Consider the following 24,692-nt stretch of genomic DNA (forward strand, 5'->3'; position numbering starts at 1 on the left):
CCTATAGGCAGCATCATTTTGCAAGATAAAGCGATACCTGCAAACACCCGCGTGTGTTGGTGGCGCTTCCCCACTCTTCCTGTGCCTCAGCCCATTCCATCATATTAGGAACTATGTAGCTGCCGCCTTATTTGCCACGCCTGCTATGCAATTCTCTCGCTCAAATTTTCACTTGGCGGCCAACTACGCAAAGCTACACACAAATATAACTACTCTCCGAGTGCAGTGTCATAGCCAGGCAGCTAGCTTCCAACCCCATCCCAACTTCCTCAACTCACTAGAATTAGACAGAATTTAAAGGTACCTCTGATCATCCCTCCACGAGACAGATAGGAACTAATTAAGCACAGACACCACATGGGAGCCTCTCAACAGCGGGATACCACAATGCCTAGCAGTGCTTTCCCTCTACTGGTAAACCGCCGTGGAAGCGCCCGAGTTTCTTTTCGAAACGCGCGCAAAGGCATGAGGTCGGGGGTGTTTCTAGGGATCTCTTGGTGTGTGTGTGCTGTTTTGCTGATGTTCGGCAGGTGTTTGGCTACCGGAAAGCTTCAGGTTGGGATCTCCGAGAGTGGCAAGAATATCGGGGGTGCCGACACTGCCGAGAAAACCGACACCGCCGGAAACACTGACACCGCCGAGAACACTATCCCAGACTCCACCCCGTACGCGGAAGACGCCGACACCGAAGAGAGTGCTATCGCAGAGACAAAACTCCGTTCCAAGACAGTAGTCCAAGAGCCCACCCTACCACCCAGTTTAACAAACACCCCCCCTCCCTCTCCCACGGCCCTCAGCCTCCTCCGGAAAGGGCCACACACTAGTGGTAGATACAGAGTCTCAAAGCGGAGCACACGTAGAGATGATCTTGCCGAGATGGAGAAGATACTGAGGTCGTTGGAGGCGAAGATTGATCGAATGATGGCGATGCTGGAGGAGGTGCGGGATAACCCCGGTGTTACTAATGTGATTAATAGTTATTTGTCGATTTTTTGCGTTGACCCACCGAGCGGGGGGGTGTAGCGGGGAGGTGTAGTGGGGGTTGGGTGGGCGCCTTTGCCGACGGGTAAGGGGGGGGGCGCATTGGATCATATGGCGAACGTGTCAGGAAGGTTGCAGATGTGGTGGAGGTTATCTATTTTGAAATAAACATATTTTAGGATGAGGTTTCACGAATATAAGAAATTACAAGACCTAGGAAATATGAATATGAGAGACCGTGAATATGTAACTCAACTTGCTGGGACCCACAATATGTTCATTTGCAATCAGTCAACCTTTGGCATGCCATTCCTCTTGGACCAGGAGAAGTAGCGGTTTGCCTCGCTAGACAACTAGCATTAAAATGCGTTTAGGTGATTTATCTGGATTATCTGATTTCGGGTGTCCGCAGGGGTCGCCAATTCCACCGTTTATTCGGGTCAGATCAGATGACTTTGAGTTTCCGTCAATGTCCGGGGAAAGGCTTCACAAATAATAGAAGCCGAGTATTCCATTGAAAAAAGAAAACGGCTTTTAAGAGATTAGGGTAACCGAGATTTCTTCTTGCATACTTTATAGCGTGCGGGTGTGGGAAGAACTCCAGCTTTGAAGTCTCAGAAACATCTTGAGATCGAGAGCTAAAGCTTGGAAGATGCCAAAGATCATCACTCCTTAGCGGGTTGAGGGTTATTCTTTGCCATGACTGAACACCCGGGACGTATCGCTGTCCGCAGTTGATTTAGCAAACCTCAGTCCAGTGGAATGAGATCGGGACCAGACCACAACTAGCACCGACCATTCCACCCCCCATGATCTCCATCCCCACCTCTCCCAGTCCGCCCGTGTCCAGAGCTTCTGCTCAAACGTGGCCGCTACACCCCAATGTGGTTGAAAACGATATTTCCCTATGCGGAGATATGCTCTAGGTCACGATTCTAGGGCTGTGTGGTGTGTGTGGGAGTGGAAGTTGTGTCCGCGGGTGACCGAGGTGGGTTGTCGCGCGGGGTCTGTTGACGTCACATATCTGTCTATCCCTGCTGGGGATCACTTTAGCGCTACTGGAATGCAGGAACGCCTTGGCAACGGTTTTGGTGGTGAGTGCGACGGGGATTACCGTCGTCTTCAAAGATCACGTCTCCACTGGTATTCTCCACCGGCGTGACCGTACACTGGTGCTATTCCTTAATTACAGCAGATTGCGACACAGTACCCCCCCTCCACACACACAAATGAAAGAGAGGAAAAACATCTTCGTGGTCGCCCTAGATCATCGACAAAGCAGGCGCCACCCTGGTAGAATAGAATGAACTTACACGGTCAAGGGTAAGTACAAGTGTAAAGGAACTTTGTCTGCGTGCTTGCCACACGGCGATCAGGCGTCCATGAAGCTGCAGCTGTGTAGCGTTTGAAACGCCATGGGGCCATGGCCATACCACAAGTGTCGTACATTTAACGGCTGAACGAAGCAATAAAGTCGAATAGTTAGGAGTAGTATCATTCATAATTTCATATATAACGAGACCGGAAAACCTACCTACCGGTACAATCTGGTGTAACCCCCCCCCTTGTCCAAAAACACCGCCGGGCAAAAAAGGTCGATACCGAATTGCGCCCCCCCCCCCGAACTTTCACCTCGTCGAAAGTCCGGCCCTACATCTATGCCCTAGTGCTTCCGCATGAGGTAGTATCGCCTTTAACGTAGGCGCATTCTCCGCGCCGAGTGCGGTGCGTCTTGGCGTCTTGGCACTGCTCTTATCTTCGCCCTTACCTCCCGTCGATCGTTGTCCGCGCCTGCAGCATAGAAAGCGCCGGGCGGATAAAAGACGGAAATGGTAGCGCTTGAGCCAAGAGGACGAGGGTCGCTTGCCTTTGTCATCTTTTGAGAAAGCATCGGATGGAGGGTGGAGATAGCAGCAGGTTTCGCTACTTATCGGTTTTGGGACAATAACGGGTATGGACGTTTCGGTATGTTTCTCTAATCCACTCTTCTGTAGGTGCGAGTGTGGGGGTCAGAACTCAGAAAGCCACGCCGGGAGCTTCGAGCTTGGCCGGGGCAGCTGGAACGCCTAAGGATCGATTTTCCTGCAGCTGGCTCTACCAGCCATGGAAATGAATCATTTGATTCGTTTCCCACCAAGCGCATTTTAGGAAACGAATCAATTGATTCATTTCCCAGGGACGCTTGTGGAAAAGGCACAAAATTTTCATTTCCACAGCCAAAAACCCATTTTATTGATTCGTTTGCACAGCTTCGCCGCTTACACACACCCATTTTTGTAAGTAAAGTACTTGTATATGTATACATGATATGCCTTTTATAATGCCGAATTTTATAATGCCTTTTCTCATACAGAAGTCTTCTACCTGTGACGGCGGGTACTCCGCTGCTCGTAGCAGTCTTTAATTACTAGCTTTTTCAATGCCGTTTTCAATGCCTTTTTTAATACTTTTTTTAATACCTTTTAATGACTTTCAAGCCTCGGTTCCCTCTGATATTCTGGGAGTACAGAGCTTAGTATATTAATCAATAGTGTAGGTGATAGGATCTGGACTGTGTAATCACAGTCCTCCAGGTTCAACCCCGACCTGAACCATTTTTTATTTTTATTTTTTAGGAATATAAACTTATATATAATGTTCAGGTACTGGTAATGTGTTCATGAAAGTAACATACGAGATTTAAGATTCATTTCGGGATCCATTTCCTTGGTCACTTAATAAACACATTTCCGATGATTCATTTCACACCAAAGTTTTACATGAGTATAAAATTCATTTTTTGATTCATTTCAATAATTGGTAAAGTAGGGGGGGGGGGGGATACTTGACCGCCGCCACGTCCGCTGGTATATATACATCACTCGAAAACGACCTCTCTAGCATTCACCAGCGAGAACAGACATTCCACCTCACCAGCCCTGAACCGCAACCTTACGCGGCCAGTGAGACCGTCGCCTTAGCTATTACAAGCCGGGAGTAGAAGCACCAATGTGACAGAAGAGGGAATGTCAAGCTCGGCGGCAGATAACGGCAGATTCTCCGAGTCCACGGGCATTATTATAGACTTTACTTTCAGGCGCGCGCGGAGGCGCTTCCATGTCTGCGATGGGTAGAAACGCCGCAGGGGCTGGGGTGATCTGTGGGGGTTTTCAAGTCGGTCGGCTCCACTTGTCGCCGGAAAAGGTAGTAGCGTATACCTGAGTCTGACGCGAATCCCGCAGATGAGGGGATAAGGACAGTGATGTGCTGGCGTCAGATGGCCTGTGGCTGATTTGACTTGTCCGGGCAGGGTGTATTGTGGGCTGGGCGGAATGGTGGTTCATTGTGTTAAGGGAAAATGGCCAGTGCTAAGCGATAATTCTGTAGCGTTTAAACTGATGATATTGTAAACCGGATTCCCTTGACTTGATGGTTGATGATACCCTCAAGTCTTCGCAGAATCAAGCCCTATTTATACATGTTGGGACCTATGCCAAGGCCCGCTTTCTAATACTAACTGATACAACGATAATAGAATAAGATAACGCTCCCGAAGATAACCCAGATAGAAAAGCGCCCCCGCATAGTCCCGTCCTCCATTCTAATTCCGACACGTAACTATGGACCTTGCAATTGCCAGTCATCGGGTTGTACCATACTATTATCCTAGACCTACTTCTCTAAGTAGAACAGCCTACAGCCGTAAGCCCCGCTTACTATTCTATTTTGGGTGAGACACCCAACAGTAAGCGTGCCGTCATAATAGTATGGTCTAGCGTGGTGACACCGCGTGCCCCCACACTACCCGATACCTTTCTATGCTTGCCCTTCCGTTACCCGACCGGCCTTACATCACAACCCGTCACTCGTATTTCTCACTGTCCTAAGCCTGTAGAACAGTGCTTCCGTAGTTCCTGTAACACTACTCCCCCTTCCTAGACGTCGCCCTCGACCGTTAAAACCCTTTCTATGATAAAAACCCTGTGGGAAAAGTCGTAGAGTAGGGAAAGGTATCGAGCTTAGTCTCGCCTGTTCCGTTGTCGTTTATGAGCCCGGTCATTATCGATCGCTGGGTCTTGACTTCGCGTATGGGGTCGTATGTTCGAGGTTGGCTGGAAGTTCTTGTCTGCCAATGCCTCCTGTGGCTCGGGTGTTGCCAGTCGCTTTCGTGTATTCTGTTTTCGGGTGGGGTCTGGGTCCTCACGATAGGGTCGCAGCAACATCTCGTGAAAAACATCATGAACCTTCCATTCTACTGGAAGCTCCAGGCGGTAAGCCCGATTGCCCACCACTGCCGACACTGTGAATGGCCCTGTAAACTTGTCTGACCACTTGGAGTACCCCCCGAGGTTCCGAGTATCCAGCAAGACTTTCTGACCGATAGTGAACCGCTGTACTGCCGGTCCTAGCTTTGACGCCATCCTATCAAAGGTCTTCTGTAGCGTATCTCTCGCTAACTCATGAGCCGTAATGATCTCATCCAAGTAGTTGTTCCCGTTGGCGTCTAATCGTTCGATCTCTGCATCCGTGGGCCAATCCGTTCGAGGGTGGAAGCCATAATTGCAGTAGAACGGCGATTGCCCCGTCGACGTATGCTTCGCATTGTTGTAGGCGTATTCACAGATAGGTAACAGGTCCTTCCATTTCTTGCCTGTTCCTGCCGTATATGCCCGAATATAACCTTCCATGTGTTGGTTGGTCCGCTCTGTTTGGCCGTCGGTTTGGGGGTGGAATGAGGTGGAGAGTCTTCTACGAATCCCCAGTCTGTCCGTAATTGCCGCCCAGAATGCTGACACGAACTGCGTTCCTCTGTCTGAGACGATGCTCCTAGGAAGTCCGTGGAAACGCCAGATGTCTTTGACGAATGCGTTGGCGGTTTGTTCCGCGTTGATTCCCGTCATTGGAATGAAGTGAGCCATCTTCGTAAAACGGTCCACGACTACCAATACGTTGCGGAATCCTGATTTCTCCTTAGGCATTTCTACTACGAAATCCATTGAGATATCAGTCCAAGGTGTGGTGGCTAACTCTAGGGGTTGAGGGAGCGACAAGTGTCTCCGACGTTGCTTGGCTCTCTGGCATACATGGCAAGTCTTGACGAAGTTGGCTACATCCGTGGACATTCCTGGCCACCAGTAGTTCCTATCAATCAACTCGAGGGTTTTATCCCTTCCTAGATGCCCCGCTACGGGTCGATCATGATGTTCCTCAATGACCTGCTTGACCGCGTAGCCCGGTACTACCCATCGACCATCGTGGGTGGGGTCATTCGAATCGGGACTCCATTCAGCGGCAGGCTCTAACTTTACGATAGCAGCCTCCGGTGGTCCAAAGATCTCCAGGTTTGAGTCAGGGAGGTGTTCATCCGGAACCGTCCTCCGAACCCAGCGTCTTTCCTGTTCATACCAACCCTGTAGTGGCTGAGGCAGCTCTACGCTTGGTATGTTGTACCACTGATCCAACTGATTCCATTCCTCTTCGGGGTTGCCAACCACTTCGGACCCAGTTTCTACGCTGGTCCGTGATTTTCTGACAAACTGTTCTGCGCTGAGTAGCTGTTTTACGGGCTGCTCACGCATTACTCCCCCTTCCATTGCGAACTCCGGACGCCTTGTAAGTGCATCTGGCTTGCCGTTCTTTTCGCCTGGTCGGTAATGGATCTTGAAGCGAAAAGGTGCTATCTTCTCGGCCCATCTGGCTTGTCTTCTCGACAACTTCTTGGTCGTTGTGAAATACTGCAGGTTTTGGTGATCCGAATGTATCTGGATAGGGATGTCCGTCCCTTCCAGCCAATGTCTCCAAGTCAAGAGGGCAGAAACTATTGCGAGCATCTCCTTGTCGTAGATCTCATAGTTAACCTCTGCTTCGTTGAACTTGCGAGAGTGGTAAGCTACCGGATGTAGAATACCGTCCTCGAACACCTGAGAGAGTACTGCGGCCTCAGCCCAGTCACTCGCATCAGTTTCCACGATTGCTTCGCGGTGTTCGTCATAGTGTCGGAGTATTGGAGCAGACGTAAATCTCCTTTTGAGCTCGTCGAACGCATCTTGCTGTTCCCTGCCCCATTTCCATACGGAACCTTTCTTCAGGAGGTCGGTCATAGGTCTGCAAACCTCGGAGTATCGGTGGATGAACCGTCTTAGGAAATTGGCGAAGCCGAGGAAGCATTGAAGTTCCTTGACCTTGGTTGGGGCTAACCAACCTTCGATCGCCTGGACTTTCTTGGGTGATACTCGGTTCCCTTTTCCTGATAGTATAAATCCCAGGAATTCTACCTCCTGTTGATACCATTCCGTTTTCTCGAGGTTTCCGTATAGATGGTGTCGTCGCAGTCGCTCCAAAACTTCCCGTACAAGAGTCGTATGCTCTTCTCTAGTCTTCGAATACATTAAGATGTCATCCAAGTAGACTACTACGCCTTGATCTAGAAGATCCTTGAATATGGTATTGACCATGACCTGAAACGACGCAGGAGCGTTGGTCAAGCCAAAAGGCATTACCCTATATTCGAAGAGGCCGTATTTCGTTCGGAAAGCGGTTTTCCATTCTTCGCCCTTAGCAATCCTAATCAGATTATAGCCATTTTTCAGGTCTATTTTCGTGAAGTAGAGTGCTCCTTTCGTTGCGTCGGCCAGCTCGTTCATGAGCGGCAGTGGATAACGGTTCTTGATTGTGATTCCATTCAAGCCGCGAAAATCGACACATAACCGAAGTTTACCATTAGCTTTCGGAACGAACAGGACGGGTGCCGCTGCTGGGCTAGTGGAGGGAACTACTTTGCCGGAGGGCAAGTTCTCGTCCAAATACTCCCGGAGTGCCTTATCCTCAGGTGGGGAGAGCGAATAGATTGGTCCCCACGGCGGCTGCTTTCCTTCCATAAGAGGAATGGTATGATCCCATTCAGAGTGATCAGGTAGTCGAGCGGCTCCTTCCTTGGAGAACACGTCGGCATATTCCTGAAACTCCACCGGTATAGCACTAACGAGAGCCTCGTTTACCGATGCTCTTGCCCAAAAGGGGTGTTGCTCGATCGTCATCTGCTTCTTGGGTGACGCCCTCAACAGCCTAATGACCAGCTCTTCTGGGTCTTGATCGTATATGTCTTCGATTGATACGAAGCATCCATGAACTATACAGTTGTTGCTATGGAAGCTGACACTGTTGCGTCCCCAATGGATGGTTGGTTGATGCTCTTTGAGCCATCGATGTGGTATGACGAGGTCCTCTCCTGCAAACGAGCCAACCTCACAGGTGATAGCCCTGTCTAGATGGTTGCCGATGCGGAGGGTAAGGGGTTGAGTGATGTGAGTGCCGGAATTGGGCATAGGGGTACCGTCGGCCTGTCTGATGATGAGAGGCTTTGGTCGTGGTTGAGTGGGTATTTTCGCGCGGTGGATACAGTCCCAGGACATGATCCAGTCCTCTGTGCCACTGTCCAAGAGTGCGTTGAGTGTTGCGACATGTTTGGTACTAGTTGCGGGGTGATCCCAAGAGATCTCGATCTCGAGGCGGGTTTCTTGTGTGTTGGAAGACATGTTTGTATGTTGGTTTGATAAAGGTTTTGTATTGGTTCTGGGTGTGGTTTTCGATGGTTTTCTTTGTTGAGCGCAGGGTGAGGGGGTTTATATAGAGAGTTCGAGTGTTTGATGAAGATCATGGTACAACACTTACGCACCAGGCGTTTCGGGGTGTAACCCCATCCTCAGAGTGTGTGTAAAGAGAATTGAATTTCCGCGCGTATAACGAAACAAATATAGAAAATCTCGTGGCCAACCCATAAAATAACCTTAATACATAAAACCCTTGTTTCCATAACCCAAAGTAGAAAGAAACCCGTAATCGCAACATGAGATACCGAAAAATAGAAATACCCAATCAATTTTGATCTTCCAAAGTTGTAATCCTTGCCCTAAATGCCTCATTCTGGGGGCCCAATTTCCGCTTCTTTTCACCCTCCCTTCCGTGGTCCTTTCCTCCGGAAGGATACCGTTTCCTCTTCAGGTCGGTTAACCTGACCTTACTCGTCGCCACGCAATCTTTCGCGAAGTGGTTATCTCTACCACAACGGAAACACTTTCCTTCCTTTTGCCACTTCTCCTTTTCGTCCTTGGTGACACCTAAGTCATCCGAGGCCTTGGAGTTGTGTGCTGGCGCGCAAAAAGTTTTCCGAGGTGCGGGGTTGCGCGATTTTCGCCGTTCCGATTTTTCCTCACGAGGTTTCACGACATCCTTGCCACGTAAGATCTCTTTCCGGGCCTTCACCTCGTGATCCTTACGTCCGACCTTCCTAACCCAGGCTAGCCATTCCGCGAAATCTCCTGGTTCCTCGATCGCATTCGAGAGGCGTTGTTCCAGCGAGGAGTTTATTCCTGTTAGGATCATGGATTTCATTACGATGGGTCCGACCTTCGCGTCCCATTCCAGATTCTGCATCTCATTGATGTAGTCATCGATCATGCCAGTTTGACGGAGCTTATCCATCTTCTGTTTGGCTTGTTCTTGACTTGTTCGATTGCCGTACTGAATCCGTAATTCGTTTTTGAAATTCTCCCATGTTCCGATGCTGGGGTCTACCGATAGTCGCTCCACGAAGTTTCGCCAGAATTTTGCCGCACTCCCGGTAAGTTCGAGGGATGCCCACAGGATCTTAGTTTGGTCGTCCCACCGGACTTTCCTCTGAAGTTCAATTAAGACTTCCATTTGGTCGATCCAGTGTCGTACGTCTTCGTCGGCTTTTCCGGAGAAGGGGATTTTTGCCTGTTTTGGCGTATCTCCCAGGGTGGCGCGAGGGGGGTGCATGAGGTCTACCTCTTGCTGCCTGTTACGGCGTCTTCGCTCCTCCCGTTTTCTCTGCCTTCGTTCGCGTGCTCGGCGATCGTCCTCTGAATCGGAGGAGCTGGATGAGTCTGAGGGGGATGGGTCTCGTGGTTTTGCGCGGTTTCCGCCGTTGCCGTTATTGCCATCGCCTCCCCTGCCTCCTTGCTCACTTTGCTGGCTTCTTGCTTCGGAGCGAGGGGGTACGGGGGGTTGGTTCCCTGATCCTTCCGGTCTCTCTCCGGAATTGCTAGGGGGGTTCTGAGGGGGTTGGGGGGGTACTACGCCTCCGCCTCCTGAGCCTTCGGGGGCTGTTGCCGTTCTATTGGCTGCTACCCGCATCTGCTCAATTATCTCCTCCAGGTTCTTTTTCGTACCTGCGAACTGGTCTTCCATCGCAGCTTGTCTGTCCCGTTCCATCCTCTCGAGGGCAGCCATAACCTCCGCGGGTATCTGTACTGGGCCATCCTTTGGGAGTTGCTGGACGAAGTTGGTCAACGCGTTTATGTGCTGATCCTGTCGTTCCTGCCTTTCCTGATGTGCCCTAGTTGCTTCGACGATCTGCCCAAGAACCTGACCGAGGTTGCTGGTAGCGGCGGTGGATTCCGCCCGCAGTTGAGCCATGACCTGGTTGAGCTGATTGTCGCGCTCGGCTCTGTCCCCAGCGAACTTGGCGTGGAGGTCCTCGACGATCTTGTTGGTATACTCCTGCTGTTGCCGGGTGAGTTCCCTGAGTATGGGGATATCCCGCACGTGCATGCTGAGTTCCTCGATCCCGCGGCTGAGCTGTTGTACCACGGGGGCCCCTTGTCGCTGGACTTCTTGCCCAATAAGGTCGCCAAAAGGATTCTCCACCCGCCGTTCCTCTACGTCCATGTTGGTGTCCTCGTCGTCGTCCATTACCCGAGGCACCGAGGGCCTCTGAGTAGAGGATCTCTCTCTGATTGGGGTGACGTATGGGGAGAACTCCCGGTGGTCTACCTGCCGCCTCCTCGCCTGCCCATAGGATTCTTCCTGCCTCGTCGATGTGAAGAGGGAGCCTATCGGCACATCTCTCTCTTTCCTGTGGCGCCTCTTCGCCTGGGTTTCTAATATACCTCGATCTCTCAAGGCGATTGAACTCTCCATGTTGTAGTCTTCCTCCGACCGTTGCTGATGAGCCCTTGACATTGCTAAGTTGCTCGAGTTTGAGCTGTGGTTGCCTTATGCACCAGGGTTGAGCAATGAACCAGGGGGCCGGGTGGGCAAGTCCGAAAGATCGTTGGGAGAGAGTGATCTTGATCGGGAAGAGTTCTGGGTAGTTGAGGATTTCGGGGTCGTGTTCTTCGAAAGTAGTGGTAGTTCCTGCTTCCGCGAAGAAACCTGAGTAGTGAAGGTATCCGCAGTATAGATGTTCGGCGCTTCCTCTTCGAACGATGAAGGATGTAGCGCAAAGGTAGTTATTGATGGCTGCGGTTGCTGCTCGGGGGTGCATATAGTACTTTGGTCTTTCTAATAGACTAAGCGCTTATCCTTCTACTGAGAGCACGGTGACTATCCGCCACTAAGCAAAATACTCAGAGTATTGGTTTAAGCGAGTAGCTGTCTTATCGAGACTTCTGGTAGTGTATGCGATAGGTAAAGAGTAAAAGCTAGGGATAAGGTACAATATAGTGTTACATTCCTATAAGCCATACATTTGAAAAAATTACCGCCGATTACAACAGTAACTATGTAAAGCGTACTTAAGAAATATAATCTGGCTTTGCTCTTCAAGTATTTCAAGGATCTCTAGTGTTTCCAGTAGCGTAGAGTAAGTAGTAAATACCTCGCTAAGAAACCCGCCAGGTCCAACTTGCAACTCATCAAACAGATATTACTCAGAAATCGGCGGTCTCTACAGGTCTTAGCGAGTCGCTGTTCTGTAGTCCCCTATTCCTTTCGGATTCTTGACTTGATGGTTGATGATACCCTCAAGTCTTCGCAGAATCAAGCCCTATTTATACATGTTGGGACCTATGCCAAGGCCCGCTTTCTAATACTAACTGATACAACGATAATAGAATAAGATAACGCTCCCGAAGATAACCCAGATAGAAAAGCGCCCCCGCATAGTCCCGTCCTCCATTCTAATTCCGACACGTAACCATGGACCTTGCAATTGCCAGTCATCGGGTTGTACCATACTATTATCCTAGACCTACTTCTCTAAGTAGAACAGCCTACAGCCGTAAGCCCCGCTTACTATTCTATTTTGGGTGAGACACCCAACAGTAAGCGTGCCGTCATAATAGTATGGTCTAGCGTGGTGACACCGCGTGCCCCCACACTACCCGATACCTTTCTATGCTTGCCCTTCCGTTACCCGACCGGCCTTACATCACAACCCGTCACTCGTATTTCTCACTGTCCTAAGCCTGTAGAACAGTGCTTCCGTAGTTCCTGTAACACATTGCACATGAGCTAGGCAACTTTGCGGAGCACAAACGTTCTGCGGGTATACTATAATACCTAACGCTCCTTTACTTCATTCAGAGTTGTGAGAGGGGAGCTTATATCACTCCCCGGCTGGGTACCAACAACCTAACCCCATACAAGGCCAATATTAATATTCCAATTATTACAGCCAGACCAGGAGAGAGAGACTAGACTCCCGCGCTCGTGGTTAGGGCATGCGACCAGCTGCGGGGAAGTAGTGTCCAGTACTGAGTTTAGTAGGAATATAATTTGTGTTTGACTGCGTTTTGGATACTTTTCTTTTTACCACACCCTGGCGGTCGAAAGTTCGCTTTCTGTGGCAGGGGCGCTGATTGGCTCCCCCGGCTAATCACCCCCACACGTCCCCACCAACAACATCAACATGTCCTTCCAACCGCACCTCAACCCTTACTACGGCCGCATCCCCCCCGCCGACACAACCTACCCGCCACAACTCCCCTTCATGCCCACCCTCGACCCGTCCACCGCACAGCTAACCCTTCACACCCCCTTCACCCCCCACACCCTCATCACGCTCACCCCCTCCCGCCACACACACCCCCTCTCCCACCACCCTCCGCCCCGCCGTCACCCCATCCGCACCCTCCCCGCCCGCGCAACCCCCCCTCCACCACATCTCTCTTCGTAACCCACCGCCTCACACGCACCGTCGCCGTCGCGCTCGACCCCACCCGCCCCCCACCGACCCCGCGCGCTACGTGCTAAAATGCTACTACACCACGCCCCACGCGCTCTGGCGCCGCGAACACGAGCTCGACGCGTACACCCACCTGGCATGTCTACAGGGCGGCGAGCTACCGTGGTGCTACGGTGAGTGCGACGCGTCGGGTATGCCGCGTGGGGCGTGCAGTGTGCTGGTTCTCGAGATGGTGTTGCCGGGGACGACGATAAGTGATGTGATGGCGGAGGTTATCGCGCTGCCTATTGCGGTTGGGGACACGGTTGAGGATCGGCAGATGCGGTGGCAGCGGGCGCGGGCGCGGCTAAGGCTGATGGGGCTGCATGGGAGTGCGGTGCGGGCGGTGGATCGGGTGGGGGCGTGTGGCGCGGGGCATAATGGCGTGGGAGGGGGGAAGATGGTGGTGGGTGGGACGGGGAGGGGCGGGGAGGAGGAGGTGGTGGTGTTGGTGGGGTGGGGGAGTGCGATGGTTGTGGGGGTGAGGGGCGGGTGGAGGGGGGATGGGTGGAGTGGGTTGCATGCGGCGTTTTTGGAGGGGGGCGGGGTGGGGGAGGGGTGGGGGTGATGGGGGGGTTCATGTCATATTATAATGTTTATACCCCGCCGGTCCACCGCGTGCGGGTGTTCTCGCTACTGTTAATGCATATATTCTGGAGCGGTTGAATAAAAATATATTCACGTGTAGCCCTCTCTCTCTCTCTCACAGAGTCCTAAACACACAGCCTTCAAATGACCACCGGATTATACCCTCTACATGCTAGCAGGCGCATAGTTGAGCTTCCACTTTAAAGCAGTCTCTAGACTGTCGGTTCATCAATTCTAGCCCCGTTTTCTACCCCGCTCAGCAAAGGAGCTCGGTTCAGCTTGATTTTACCGCTAAAAAAGAGTAAAATCATCTTACGTCGCTTGTTATCAGTAGTAATTGCCCTAACTGTAGGGTTGTAAAGCCTTAGGAAGTTGAAATTGTGTATTTCTGTATGTAAAATGCGCCAAGACTGAACAAAGTGGAACAGTATTATACCCATTTATACCCCAGAAAAGCAAATCTGACTGATCCATGGCAGTCATGCAGCAGAATTGCTAGAAATGGCCCTCTTATTGGCTTATGAAGCCCTATTACAGCCACAATTGTTCCACTTCCGTATGCCATCATATCCCCTTTAAGTGTGTGCGCACCATACAGGGTGTCACGTTAAATACCGAGAACCTTGATTGATTGAATTGATTTCGTACGAGTGCTACAGATGGCAGAAGACGACAACCAGTGATATTTGATGATTTTCGAGCTCACATTCAGCCAAGCCAAATTATTTGTATGTAGGAAAAAAGTCTGAACAATATATTCGGGTAGGCGAATATGGGGTCGCACTCCCGCCAGCAGCAATTACTGTGTCTAGTCTATAGGGTATTCCCCTAATCAAACTATTTAATTTATCTAATTAATATCGTTCCAGGCATTTCTTATGACTTTTAATACTTCTGTGTCCTCCACTCGCCCAACTGTTTCTCCTAACTCAGTCTCTACCCCAACCTATAATGTTTCTATTAAATTAATATCTGATGATTGTTCGGGCCAAGAGATAGTTTCCAGCTCATTGATCTGTCTGCACCTGTTTTGTGAACCTTGCATCGACAGAGCTCCACGTTTACATTAGTATCGCCTGGAATGGCCTAATAAAAAGAATCATTGAGTAAGGAAAGAGTGAGTTATCAGAAGTTTCCGGAGGATTCATTTGTATTAATCAGTGGTTGTCATTTTCTTTACTTATAAGGATTTCCTACCCCTTGTTGTCTACTTTTCATTTCTTCTCTATACAAAATCTTGTTTTATACTTTTGGTTATTACCTTTGGGGACTTACTTTGCTTCAGTATAAACTTTATCCAATGCTACATTATATCTGCTGTTTACCATGACTCTCCTCATCGTAATCCTCATTATCCTGGTCCTCGCTAACTTTGCTGTCCCCTTTCCAGCATTTGCTGCTCTTGCTGTACTCCTTTCAGTCACTCTGATATTAGTTGGACCCGCTGCTTCTATCATTCTAATACGAGCTATTATCTGCACTCTAGTGTATACTGCTGCCTTCATCCTCATGCGAACCCTCCTAATATCGCTCACCCCTTATGCCTATGCCTCGCCCATGATTTTTTACAATCCATTTGTCCCCTCTTTATGCCTAAGGGCATTGTCCTCCATCACCTATATCTACCCATATTCTTCAAAATTAGTATGCTAGGAGAGGATAAAATTTGAATCTGGTATCTGATTCACGTAAACTCTACAGTGGATAGTCACACTATAAGGGGTGAAGACCAGCTCTGTTTTCAAGTTTCCACAGGAAGCACCCCATACCAGCACACCTTTCCTATCTGACTGACAGGTCTCTTCTATACAGTTTTGTTGCTACTCTTTTTGAGCTGTTCTGATTAACCACAGTCTATAGCCAAAGCTTAAAGTATTAAACGTAGCCTCATCTGACCAGTCAGTTTTGTTTCAGTCTTTATATATCTAATGCAGTCTGTCTTGATACCATTTCATCCATTGGAGGAGATTCTGTACTTTTATATACAATATAGTAAATGTGTTAGTAATCCAGCAGTGTATCTAGAGTGAGGATAGTAGGCTTGCTGTTTACGAGGGAGTTTTTTCAGTGTAACCTATGGAAGACATTCAACCTTTTAGAGTATGAGCAGAAGAGGCATATCCCATCTCCTGTATAATACCCCTTCAAAACAGCATTCCTGTTCTTTTATTTCTTGTAACAAACTATTCTCGTCTTTCTTTCCCTACCTTATTGAAGATATGTGATTCACCTTGTCTTCTCCTATTGGTAAGTGTGCCATTTGCTTTTGCCCTTCGATAAATTCCTAGACAGGTCATACCAGAGTCTCTTAAAGTGATGATCCTAAGTCTCTCATCCCTTGTAAGCTCCCTGCCCCATGCCTGATCACCAAAGTTATCAGAACGCCTACCTTTTTGCCTGATAGGCGTCGAACGGGTACTTCACAGCTTTGAACGGGGTCGAACAGGTATTTCACGAGGCCGAACGGGTATTAAAACGGGTTTTACGAGGTTGAACGGGCACTTCACGGTGTTAAAACTGGTCTCACAGCGTCGAACAGTCAAAAGTTCCCAACTAAAACGGAGTTCACAACCTTTTGACGTGACAGTGGCAGTGTCCTGTCTTGGCCCCAATATCAGCGAATCAGCTCTTGCATTTCAGTCTATCAGTAAAAACGGGTTCTTCACAATTACCGTTACCACCCTGTACTTCGGTATCAGGAGTAAGTGAGTAGAACGTGGCGGTTCATATTCGCGAGCAAAACAGGAAAACTACAGCTTTAGCCATGCTGCCCCGTTCTACTCACTTAGCCTTGATACCGAAGTACATAGTAAGATCAACCAGGGTTAGGGTCTTGATATTTATAGGTATTATGAGGGTTAGGGTTATTGTTAGAAAAAGGATCTTACAAAAAGTCTCATCTTGTTTGTGATGTTCAGAACCTCGAGATGGTGTGTTGATATGTTTTATCTCATATTTATCACTATATAGGAGTATGCCGCAGTTCAGTTTGTCATCCGGAACTGGGAGACGTGTTTGAAATTTGGAGTTTACTTGTAACTTTCACCCGTTTAGTTTTGATTGTTGATCGTGAGTAAGTGTAGAGTGTCGATTAGACAAGCGCACCCATACTTTGTACTGCATTAAGGTGACCAGCATATTTGATTCTAGCTGATAGTATAGAAAAACCCAGATCTAAAACGACCTGAAAAGCGCAGAGGACAAAATAAGACGCAAAGCACTGCAACAATTCCACAAAAACATAAAGCAACACATACACCACCCGCTACTTACTCGCCATCCATATCACCATCACCCCTCTCTTCCACCAAGACCATCACCTCCGGCAGCTCACCAACTACACAGCCCCGCCCCCCCACCCGAACATTCTTTGATCTCGCCATACATACAACAATCTTGCTCCTCCGTCCCTATCGTAACACACCCCATGACATTACATTAGCAAAATCTCCATCACTATGCACTGGACACAACTTAAAAAACATACCGCATTCAAACACCCGATTCCTGTAGTCGCCCTCTACTCCGCTCAGGTCGCCGGGGTAGGTCACGGCGCCGCAGCCCCAGCAGTACATGCCCGGCTTGATGCCCTTCGCGCAGCGGCAGTCTTGGTCGCATTGGCGCTTGCCGAGGGCGTCCCCGGGAGCGGGGGTGGGAGTGGCGAGGGTGAGGTGTACGGTCAGGAGGAGGAGGGTCATGGAGAGGAGGGTGGCGGGGTGCATGGTGCGTTGGTGGGTCGGTTTTGGTGTTTTAGGGGTATTTGTGGAGAGATAAGTCGCTTTTTGGTCGTGGAAAGGGCAAAGAGGTGATGGTGAGGAAGAAGATGTTGGGAGGTGGATAGAGTTTAAAAGTGAATGGAGCACGGAAGAGAAATGAAAGAGGAAGAAGACAAGCTTGTATTAAGAATGCCCTCCCCCGAGCTGCTGCCTAGCAGCTGAAAAGGAGAACCTGGGAGGTCCACCTTGGCCGGACGTTATTTTAACTGTGTCCCAGCTGGAGATAAATGTTTTCTAACACCATAATTCCATGGCAGCTGCTTATTTCGTTTCGTTTCGTTTGTCGCAGCTAGTTATTACACATGTAGAAACAAACAAACAAAATCCTACCTCTCGTAGCGCGGCGATTGGTGGTGAGGTCAGATTAGTAGAGCGAGAAGGATGGAGGTAGCAACGACGGGGGGAGGGGGCGGGGCGGGGAACAGGGTTTATATCGATGGTAGGGTTACTTCCGTGGTTTTGACAGGAAGCTTCTTTGATTACCAGTTGATGTGCGGTGCGACGACGGGATTACCCCAGGGCGTTTTGACCTATCAGGGTGCGTAGGGGTTCGCAACGGGCGCGAGCGGTAGGTACGACGAGACTACTGCCTGATTTGGACTTCACATGTGCCTTACAGCGAGAAGTAGATTAGTGACTTTGCACTGGATGCATCCAGCTTCCTTGTAGCTTGGCATTATATTTGGGAGGGTCAAAAATGGAGCCGGGTGTTGCTTGCCACTGATCAGCGTTACCCAGTTTTTGGTGATAGAGAAAGCTCAACCCCAAAGTAAATCGATTATTTTTACCATTAACGCTGTTGCTAAATTCTTGAAGATTTTATAGAAGGTGTATTTGCATAAGAACTTTACCACCAGAAAGTCCCCAGGAAAAAAATATCTCCATTTGGAGTGGAGGTCTCATTTCGCGATTAGCCCTCTCTCTGGGAGTCAAATGCAAGGCTGGATCTATAATTCCTTGGCTAATTAATGCCAAGTCTGTCAAAAAAGACTCCGGATCGCTCAGCGCAAAGTCTCAAATGATTGTGAAAGAAGGACCCCACGGCAGAGTTTGTAATATGGTGGGTTGGGCCAATGGTACAGGCCCCATATTTCGGGGGCGGGCATGAAACCCACAAAAGGCGAGCGACGATACAAAATTCTTTTTACGCTGTGACGCCGCTCTGTCCTACATATTGCCGTATCCTATTGCATTTCCTGGTTCTTTTCCGAGCTGGACTAGGAGTATGTATTTGGCTTTTAATTGCTAAGATGCATGTTGAGCCTCGATCCGAGAGATCCCAAGCGCAGCTTTTAGTTGTCTTCACAATTGGTGGTATTTCAGCGCTGCCAAGCTCGTTATTCACGGAGTTCTGCGATCATCCACACACCACTTGGTTGTACGACGACGGGATTACCCCAGAGCATTACGGCCTATCGGGCTACTATCCCTTGCCGTATGTAGGCACCAAGATACCCCCTCCTGATTTGGTGATGTCGCCGGTGGCGATCTGTGGAATTCTCTCAACGTCTATCAACCACAGCTTTCAGGCCCCCAACAGGCATAGATTGAAGCCTCACCTAATCAACCTGCATTATGAATGAGCTATCACCCATACCCAACCCAATCCAACATATACCCGGCTCCCCATTATATAAATGGATAGGCACAAAACGAAGAGAATTGGCCTCTCGAGGTGATGGGCCAGGGTGGTGGGTTAGGGTTCTGACATGTACCACTTCTATGTGATCATATATTATCACTCGAACAAGAACTACCTAGGTAAATGTTTCCTTGCAGCCAACCCAACCTAAGGTAATTTACCCGGGTTCACCCAAATATGCCCATAAGTCTAAGAATCTCCTGAGCGGTACACTTCACATCTGGTCTGCGCATAAAAAGCACCTCTCCCCCGCCTGGTGCGTGATCTCATGTACGTTTTTTATTTCAGTAGAATATTTAGCGTTTAGCGCATCAACACTTTGTAAAGTTGTGCAACCATGACAAGTAGAGGGAAAGACAGAAGTCCTGAATCGAAATCGGGATGGTGGAGATAGGCACGAGGGGAAAGGTCTCGGGCCTGAAAGAGAGAGTAAAGGAATACATGGCTAACCCCCTGGCCAAGTAGTTTACTAGGAAGAGCATATGAAACGCAGTGTACTGCGATGACTATCCAACAGACCACGCATATTGACCAGTTATTCTCAATAGAAAAAGGGAACACTCTCCGCACTCAGATAGAAGCTTCCCTCCAATCTCTCAGGCGCCGCAACGCCCCTTGGCACCGTCAAAACAATCCGTCGCCCGGCCATAGCTACAGCAAGTACCGGGATTTCCACCTAAGATCGCCCTTCTTATCAGCATTCTATCTAATATAAGAATCAAAGGTATGACTTACCGCACTGGAACACCCAGTCTCTATAGTCGCCTGTACCTCGGCCCGCGCTTCTAACTTCATCACACCCATAACAATAGACGCCGACTGCCCCTTGAGAGCATGTGCAATCATTCTCATAGGGACAAAAGGCAGCCGGTTGCTGGCGCTTCGAGAGGGCAATGAGATCGTCAATAGGGAGGGGCTCCGCCAAGGGGTTTGGGGCAGGATTGGCCGCGGCGAGATGGGCGATGATGAAGAGAAGAGCAACAGGGAGAAAGCTGAGGAGACGCATATTTGACGGTTATGATTTTTTTTTACTTTATGTGTTAATGTGGGATGCGGAGCGAGTTGGTGGTGAGAATTAGGTGGGGGAGAGTAGGACTGTATTTATAGGTTTTGAGGGGAAGTCGGAGAGCGGGAGGATGTGTCAATTGGGGTCAAGTATTGTAGCTACCCTTGGTGAGGTGGAAGCATTGGCTGGGGTGACTCTACTCGCCGAAGGTTCACGATTTTTGATGTCATATTTTCTTTGCACATCTACTCGTACCAACAGATCTCCTCGTATCGCCATTCCACCATTTCCAATAGGCCCACAAAGTGTTGCACCTTTTTACAATGTGGTATGGCCTGGTAGGCCCAGACCTGCTTAGAATCTGGTGCCCCGCAGCCTTGGCAAATTTGGCCAAAGGTTACTGTTTGTGGGAGTTTCTTATTAAAATCTCAACTGTATTATTATATTATCCGACATGGCAGGCAAACATAGGGTGTGTACAGTATGCAGAGCACCAGATTCTGAGCATGTTTCGGTTCACCAGACGATAAATGACCTCACCCATTCCTAACCCAATCCAACCTGCAAATAGATCGAGACAAAATTAAGAAAAACTATTCCAATAGTCGATGAAGGGGTCTTTCGGGCTCGTGGGCTGGGGCGGTGTCTGGGTAGTGGGTTGAGGCGTGGGTTAGGGTTATGCCAAGTATCATTTTTGTGATCATATAGTATCACTCGACCAGGGTTACCAAGGTAAAGGTTTGCTTGCGCGCCACAAAAGATACGTCTAGGATTATTCTGAGTGGTATAGAAAGACCATGCGAAACACAGTGTGTACCGCGATAGCTTCCTAATGGATCACGCTTATTGGCCAGCTATCTACAACAGAAAAAGGCGCTTCCTCCGCACTCAGATAAAAGCTTCTATCCCATTGCTCTCAGTCGCCGCACCGTCCCGTGCCACCGTCCAGACAATCCGTCGCCCGGCCAAAGCTACAGCAGTTATCAAACCTACTGCCTAAATTTTCCCCCTTATCAGCGTTCTATTAGATACTAGTACTTCACGAAGGGTATGCCTTACCGCACTGGAACACCCAGCCTTTGTAGTCGCCTGAACCATGTCCCACGCCTGTGACATAATGGGTGCCATCCCCACGCTTACATCCCCAACAATAGATTCCTGGTTTTGTCCCTGTAAGGCATGTGCAATCATTCTCAGCGGGGCATTTGACAGACTGGCGCTTCTCGAGGGGAATGAGCTCGCCAATAGAGAGGGGCTCCGCGAAGGGGTTTGGGGCAGGCTTGGCCGTGGTGAGATGGGCAATGATGACGAAAAGAGCAACAGGGAGAAAACTGAGGAGACGCATATTGATTACTTATTTATGACTTTATGTACCAATGTGGGATGCAGAGCGAGTTGGTGAGAGTTAAGTGGGAGGATTGGGGCAGTATCGATACATTTCGAGGGGAATTTTGAAGGACGGTCCAATTCTTAGTAGAGGTGTAGGAGCTATCTTTGGTGAGGTATCTGCGGGTCGTCTCGTATCGCTATTGCACCACTCACAATAGGTCCACGAGGTGCTGCACTTTTCTCAAGTATCTTTCAGCCCTCCACCGCCACCCCTCGAGTTCTCCGGTTGACGAACAGTGTTATTAGAGCTAATTGAAATTGGTAGCATGTCACGTCTTGGCGTCTTCTCCCATATTTCTACCTGTTCGCCAAGAGGCAGCTTCGTCGAGTGACGGTTAGTGGCTTTAAAGTGCAACACAGGTGCCGTCAGAGAGGGGTCCTTCTTGGATAATAGCCTGCCAGTTGGCTTTGAGCACTTTCTATGTACACTGTGGTATCGTACTGAACAGTAAACATCTGCTTTAATGAACCGGGCCGAATGAAATCCACCAGTGGGCCGTCCAATATGCAATGTAAGTACTTAGCACAAACGTGAGTCAAGGGTGATAGAGATTTCCCCGTTAAAGAGGATCTCGAACTTCTTCGCCGCTACGGTAGCTCGCCCTCACCCCCCGGGCGCTACCCTACAACAAACAAGGGTCTCTATGACCTGGCAGGCCGACACCGGCTTATAATCTGGTGTTTTAGAGATCCATAGTCTTGGTGGCAAAATTCTCGGTTTATGTAGGATGTTTTGTTGAAAACTCAATTTAATCATCACCGTACATGGCAAGATAAGCGCCAAGTCTATACAATATACACCGCACCAGATTCTAAATATATTTCGTCCTACAATAGTAAATAACGTGTAGAGCCCCCATTCACAACACATTTCTCTTTTCTGAAAAATACTATCCCTTGGACCGATGAAAGTTGTCAAATTCGCGACCACACTCTTTCAGCTATCACTAGCCTGATGTAGTAGTTGTTGGAAATTCTTGATTGGCTCTGTCGTTGTTGCCAACCGTAAAAAGCAAGATAATTCCCTTACTAAGTTGTGCACGGTCCAGGTCGCGAATTTGAGAACTTTCATCCGTCCAAGGGATAGTCTTTGAAACAGTAGAACGCCTCCTCTCAACCTGATTGGCTGATTTAATTCACGGGTTAGGGGCCAGTGGAACTTTATATCTACCTGCCCATAAACGGCTGCCGGTACACTTATTGATTGGATCTGTTCCTGCAAGCGAAGTGACGAATGTCTTTGACCAATAATTAATTTCTGATAGTTGACATGTGGGACTTGCGTCTGAGGTAGCTGGACTGGCGCATGGCGTGGATTGGTAGACCTTAGTCATGAAGTTTTCTCACTCTAGGACAACAACACAGCTCTTTCCCCTCTTTGTGGCGCCGATCACGGCTAGCTGATCGGTAGTGAATACGAGTAGTGCACTTTGTAAATTTTTCAAAAGTGTACCTTTTAGTACCGGACAACAGGAGGGGGTGCCAAGCATGCAATCTGCAGCAACAGCAGCATGAGCGCCTGCGGGCATGGATCCGATCTTATAGAGATCCAGGATCTGCTTGGCTTATTGGGAGTTTAGAAATGGCGAATAGGGGCCAAAGGCCAGTTTTCACGGGGGCGTAAAACAATGTGGAGCGGTGTGGTTGTGTACGGTCATTCATTGGGTGGCGATAGAGCCTGGGCGTTTACGGAGCAAACCAAAAAGAGAAATATAGCGCATGCGCAGTGACCAACACCCCGTGTGTATCATCGTAGTGAACCGTTCAACAGGCGGCAGATATGAGCTTAATTAGAGGGTTTTAGCTAACAGAGAGTCGAGCACTTGGGCAGAAGGTCCTGTACCTACTATTGGCTGAATTCTTGCAAATCTTTGCCTAAACCCGTTAGACATTTTGTTCAAACTGCCTGGCTTTCACTTTAACTGGTGCTAAGATTGCAAAAGGCAGCCATATCATCAAATTTGATGTGGGTTGCTTTACAGTTCTTGAAGCTAGTCTCGTTGCTCACGAGACTCTCAATCTCATAGGATAAATCTCGACCTGAACTGAAAGGCGTTTTGCCTTTTCTAAGTATACTATTTTGTGCTGGGAATGCGATAATAGGTAGAAAACGTGGTCATTATTATCGCCACCACGTAGGATAAAATATACGAAATGGTGCCGGTAAAATATCGTGATGCAATTGGACTGTAAAGTGAACTTATAATGATTTAGAAACCTGTACTTATGAGGAGGGCTTTATTGCTATCTGGGCGAGTAAAGATTCCCTTCTTATTTTAGACCTGCAGTAATTCTGCCACGCATTTCATCATCATCATCATGCAGTACGCTCAACGGTCCTAGGCCGGACGAGACTGATTGACAAAGACTGGGAGTCCGCCGTCCTACTATAGTCGACTACAGACTGTGGACGGATGATGGATTGCATCATGATAACTACTGCATTATGACTACTACAGCAGGGCTCTCAGGGGTGTCCCCTAGGTCGCTTTCTTACTAGGTTGGGGTAGCTCTCAGCCTGGAGCTCGTAGACAATATGTATCACCACTATTGGATAATAGTAAAAAGGTCTTGTCTTGTGCTTCTCACACTGCTGAAGGATTGAGATTAATTCAATCACCGTAATATTATCATAAACAACTTACAAAACCCTTTTGGGTAGTCATGCAGTCCATAGTCCTTGCAGTCCGTCCACTTTTTGGATGGACTGATCCTCCTACAGGACTGTAGTCGACTGCAGTCCTTGTCCTTTTTTTTTTTTTTTTTTTGTTTAATTCATTAATTGCATGCAACCTTACAGTTATGGCAATCTGCAGTCCTTGTCAGTCCATTTCAGTCCGTCGCACACTTTAAATGCCTGGCTTGGCATAGTCGACTGCCAGTCGGACGGGCCTGTTGGCGGCGCTGGTTTCATGTAATATTCTAAAGTCAAGCTTTTACAAAACAAGTACTGTAGGCTGGATACATGCGACTACATCAACACTTGAAAACATTGCTCCCTACTAGTTGGCACTATCTCGGCTGAACGATTGGTAAATATAATCGACATGCATGATCACATGAGCATGTCCTCATAAAGCAATTTTGACTCGGCGCTAGCCAGACAGCTTTCGAGTTTTGCGGTAGACCGCAAGGTATGCAGAATGCAGGGCGTTAGAGAAAGAGTCAAAACATGGGAATGCTGAGGATAAGGGTCCTTTATATGGTAGAACGAAATTTGAAATCGGGTGTGGCCGAAAAATCCATTCACGCAACTGCTCACCGGGAGTGCATCACGGGCTATCACTCGGTTTCCACAAGTTAATCTTGTCGCTTTGAAGCCTGGGATATAGCGCTAAGATCTCCCCCCAGTGCATAGGGAGG

At 48.9% G+C, this 24,692-nt stretch overlaps 4 protein-coding genes across 4 annotated transcripts; 2 read left to right on the forward strand and 2 right to left on the reverse strand.

Moving 5' to 3' along the window:
* Nucleotides 1–387: 387 nt before the first annotated feature.
* On the forward strand, nucleotides 388–1,023 carry LAJ45_10114 (uncharacterized protein; the record flags this gene model as incomplete). Its single annotated transcript, XM_046119645.1, has 1 exon — nucleotides 388–1,023. The coding sequence occupies one exon, from the start codon at nucleotides 388–390 to the stop codon at nucleotides 1,021–1,023; it is 636 nt and encodes a 211-aa protein (XP_045967095.1).
* An 11,590-nt stretch (nucleotides 1,024–12,613) lies between these two features.
* Nucleotides 12,614–13,496, forward strand: LAJ45_10115 (uncharacterized protein; the record flags this gene model as incomplete). The annotated part of the gene is made up of 2 exons (XM_046119646.1): nucleotides 12,614–12,876; nucleotides 13,103–13,496. 2 exons carry the CDS (start codon nucleotides 12,614–12,616, stop codon nucleotides 13,494–13,496), a joined length of 657 nt encoding a protein of 218 aa, XP_045967096.1.
* Nucleotides 13,497–16,785: 3,289 nt separating this feature from the next.
* Nucleotides 16,786–17,238, reverse strand: LAJ45_10116 (uncharacterized protein; the record flags this gene model as incomplete). The annotated part of the gene is made up of 3 exons (XM_046119647.1): nucleotides 16,786–16,853; nucleotides 16,906–16,926; nucleotides 17,004–17,238. 3 exons carry the CDS (start codon nucleotides 17,236–17,238, stop codon nucleotides 16,786–16,788), a joined length of 324 nt encoding a protein of 107 aa, XP_045967097.1.
* A 3,741-nt stretch (nucleotides 17,239–20,979) lies between these two features.
* Nucleotides 20,980–21,285, reverse strand: LAJ45_10117 (uncharacterized protein; the record flags this gene model as incomplete). Its single annotated transcript, XM_046119648.1, has 1 exon — nucleotides 20,980–21,285. One exon carries the CDS (start codon nucleotides 21,283–21,285, stop codon nucleotides 20,980–20,982), a length of 306 nt encoding a protein of 101 aa, XP_045967098.1.
* Between the last annotated feature and the right edge of the window lie 3,407 nt (nucleotides 21,286–24,692).

This window comes from Morchella importuna, assembly GCF_003444635.1.
Source record: "Morchella importuna strain M04M26 chromosome Unknown Morimp01GS042, whole genome shotgun sequence".
NCBI classification, from domain to species: Eukaryota; Fungi; Ascomycota; class Pezizomycetes; order Pezizales; family Morchellaceae; genus Morchella; species Morchella importuna.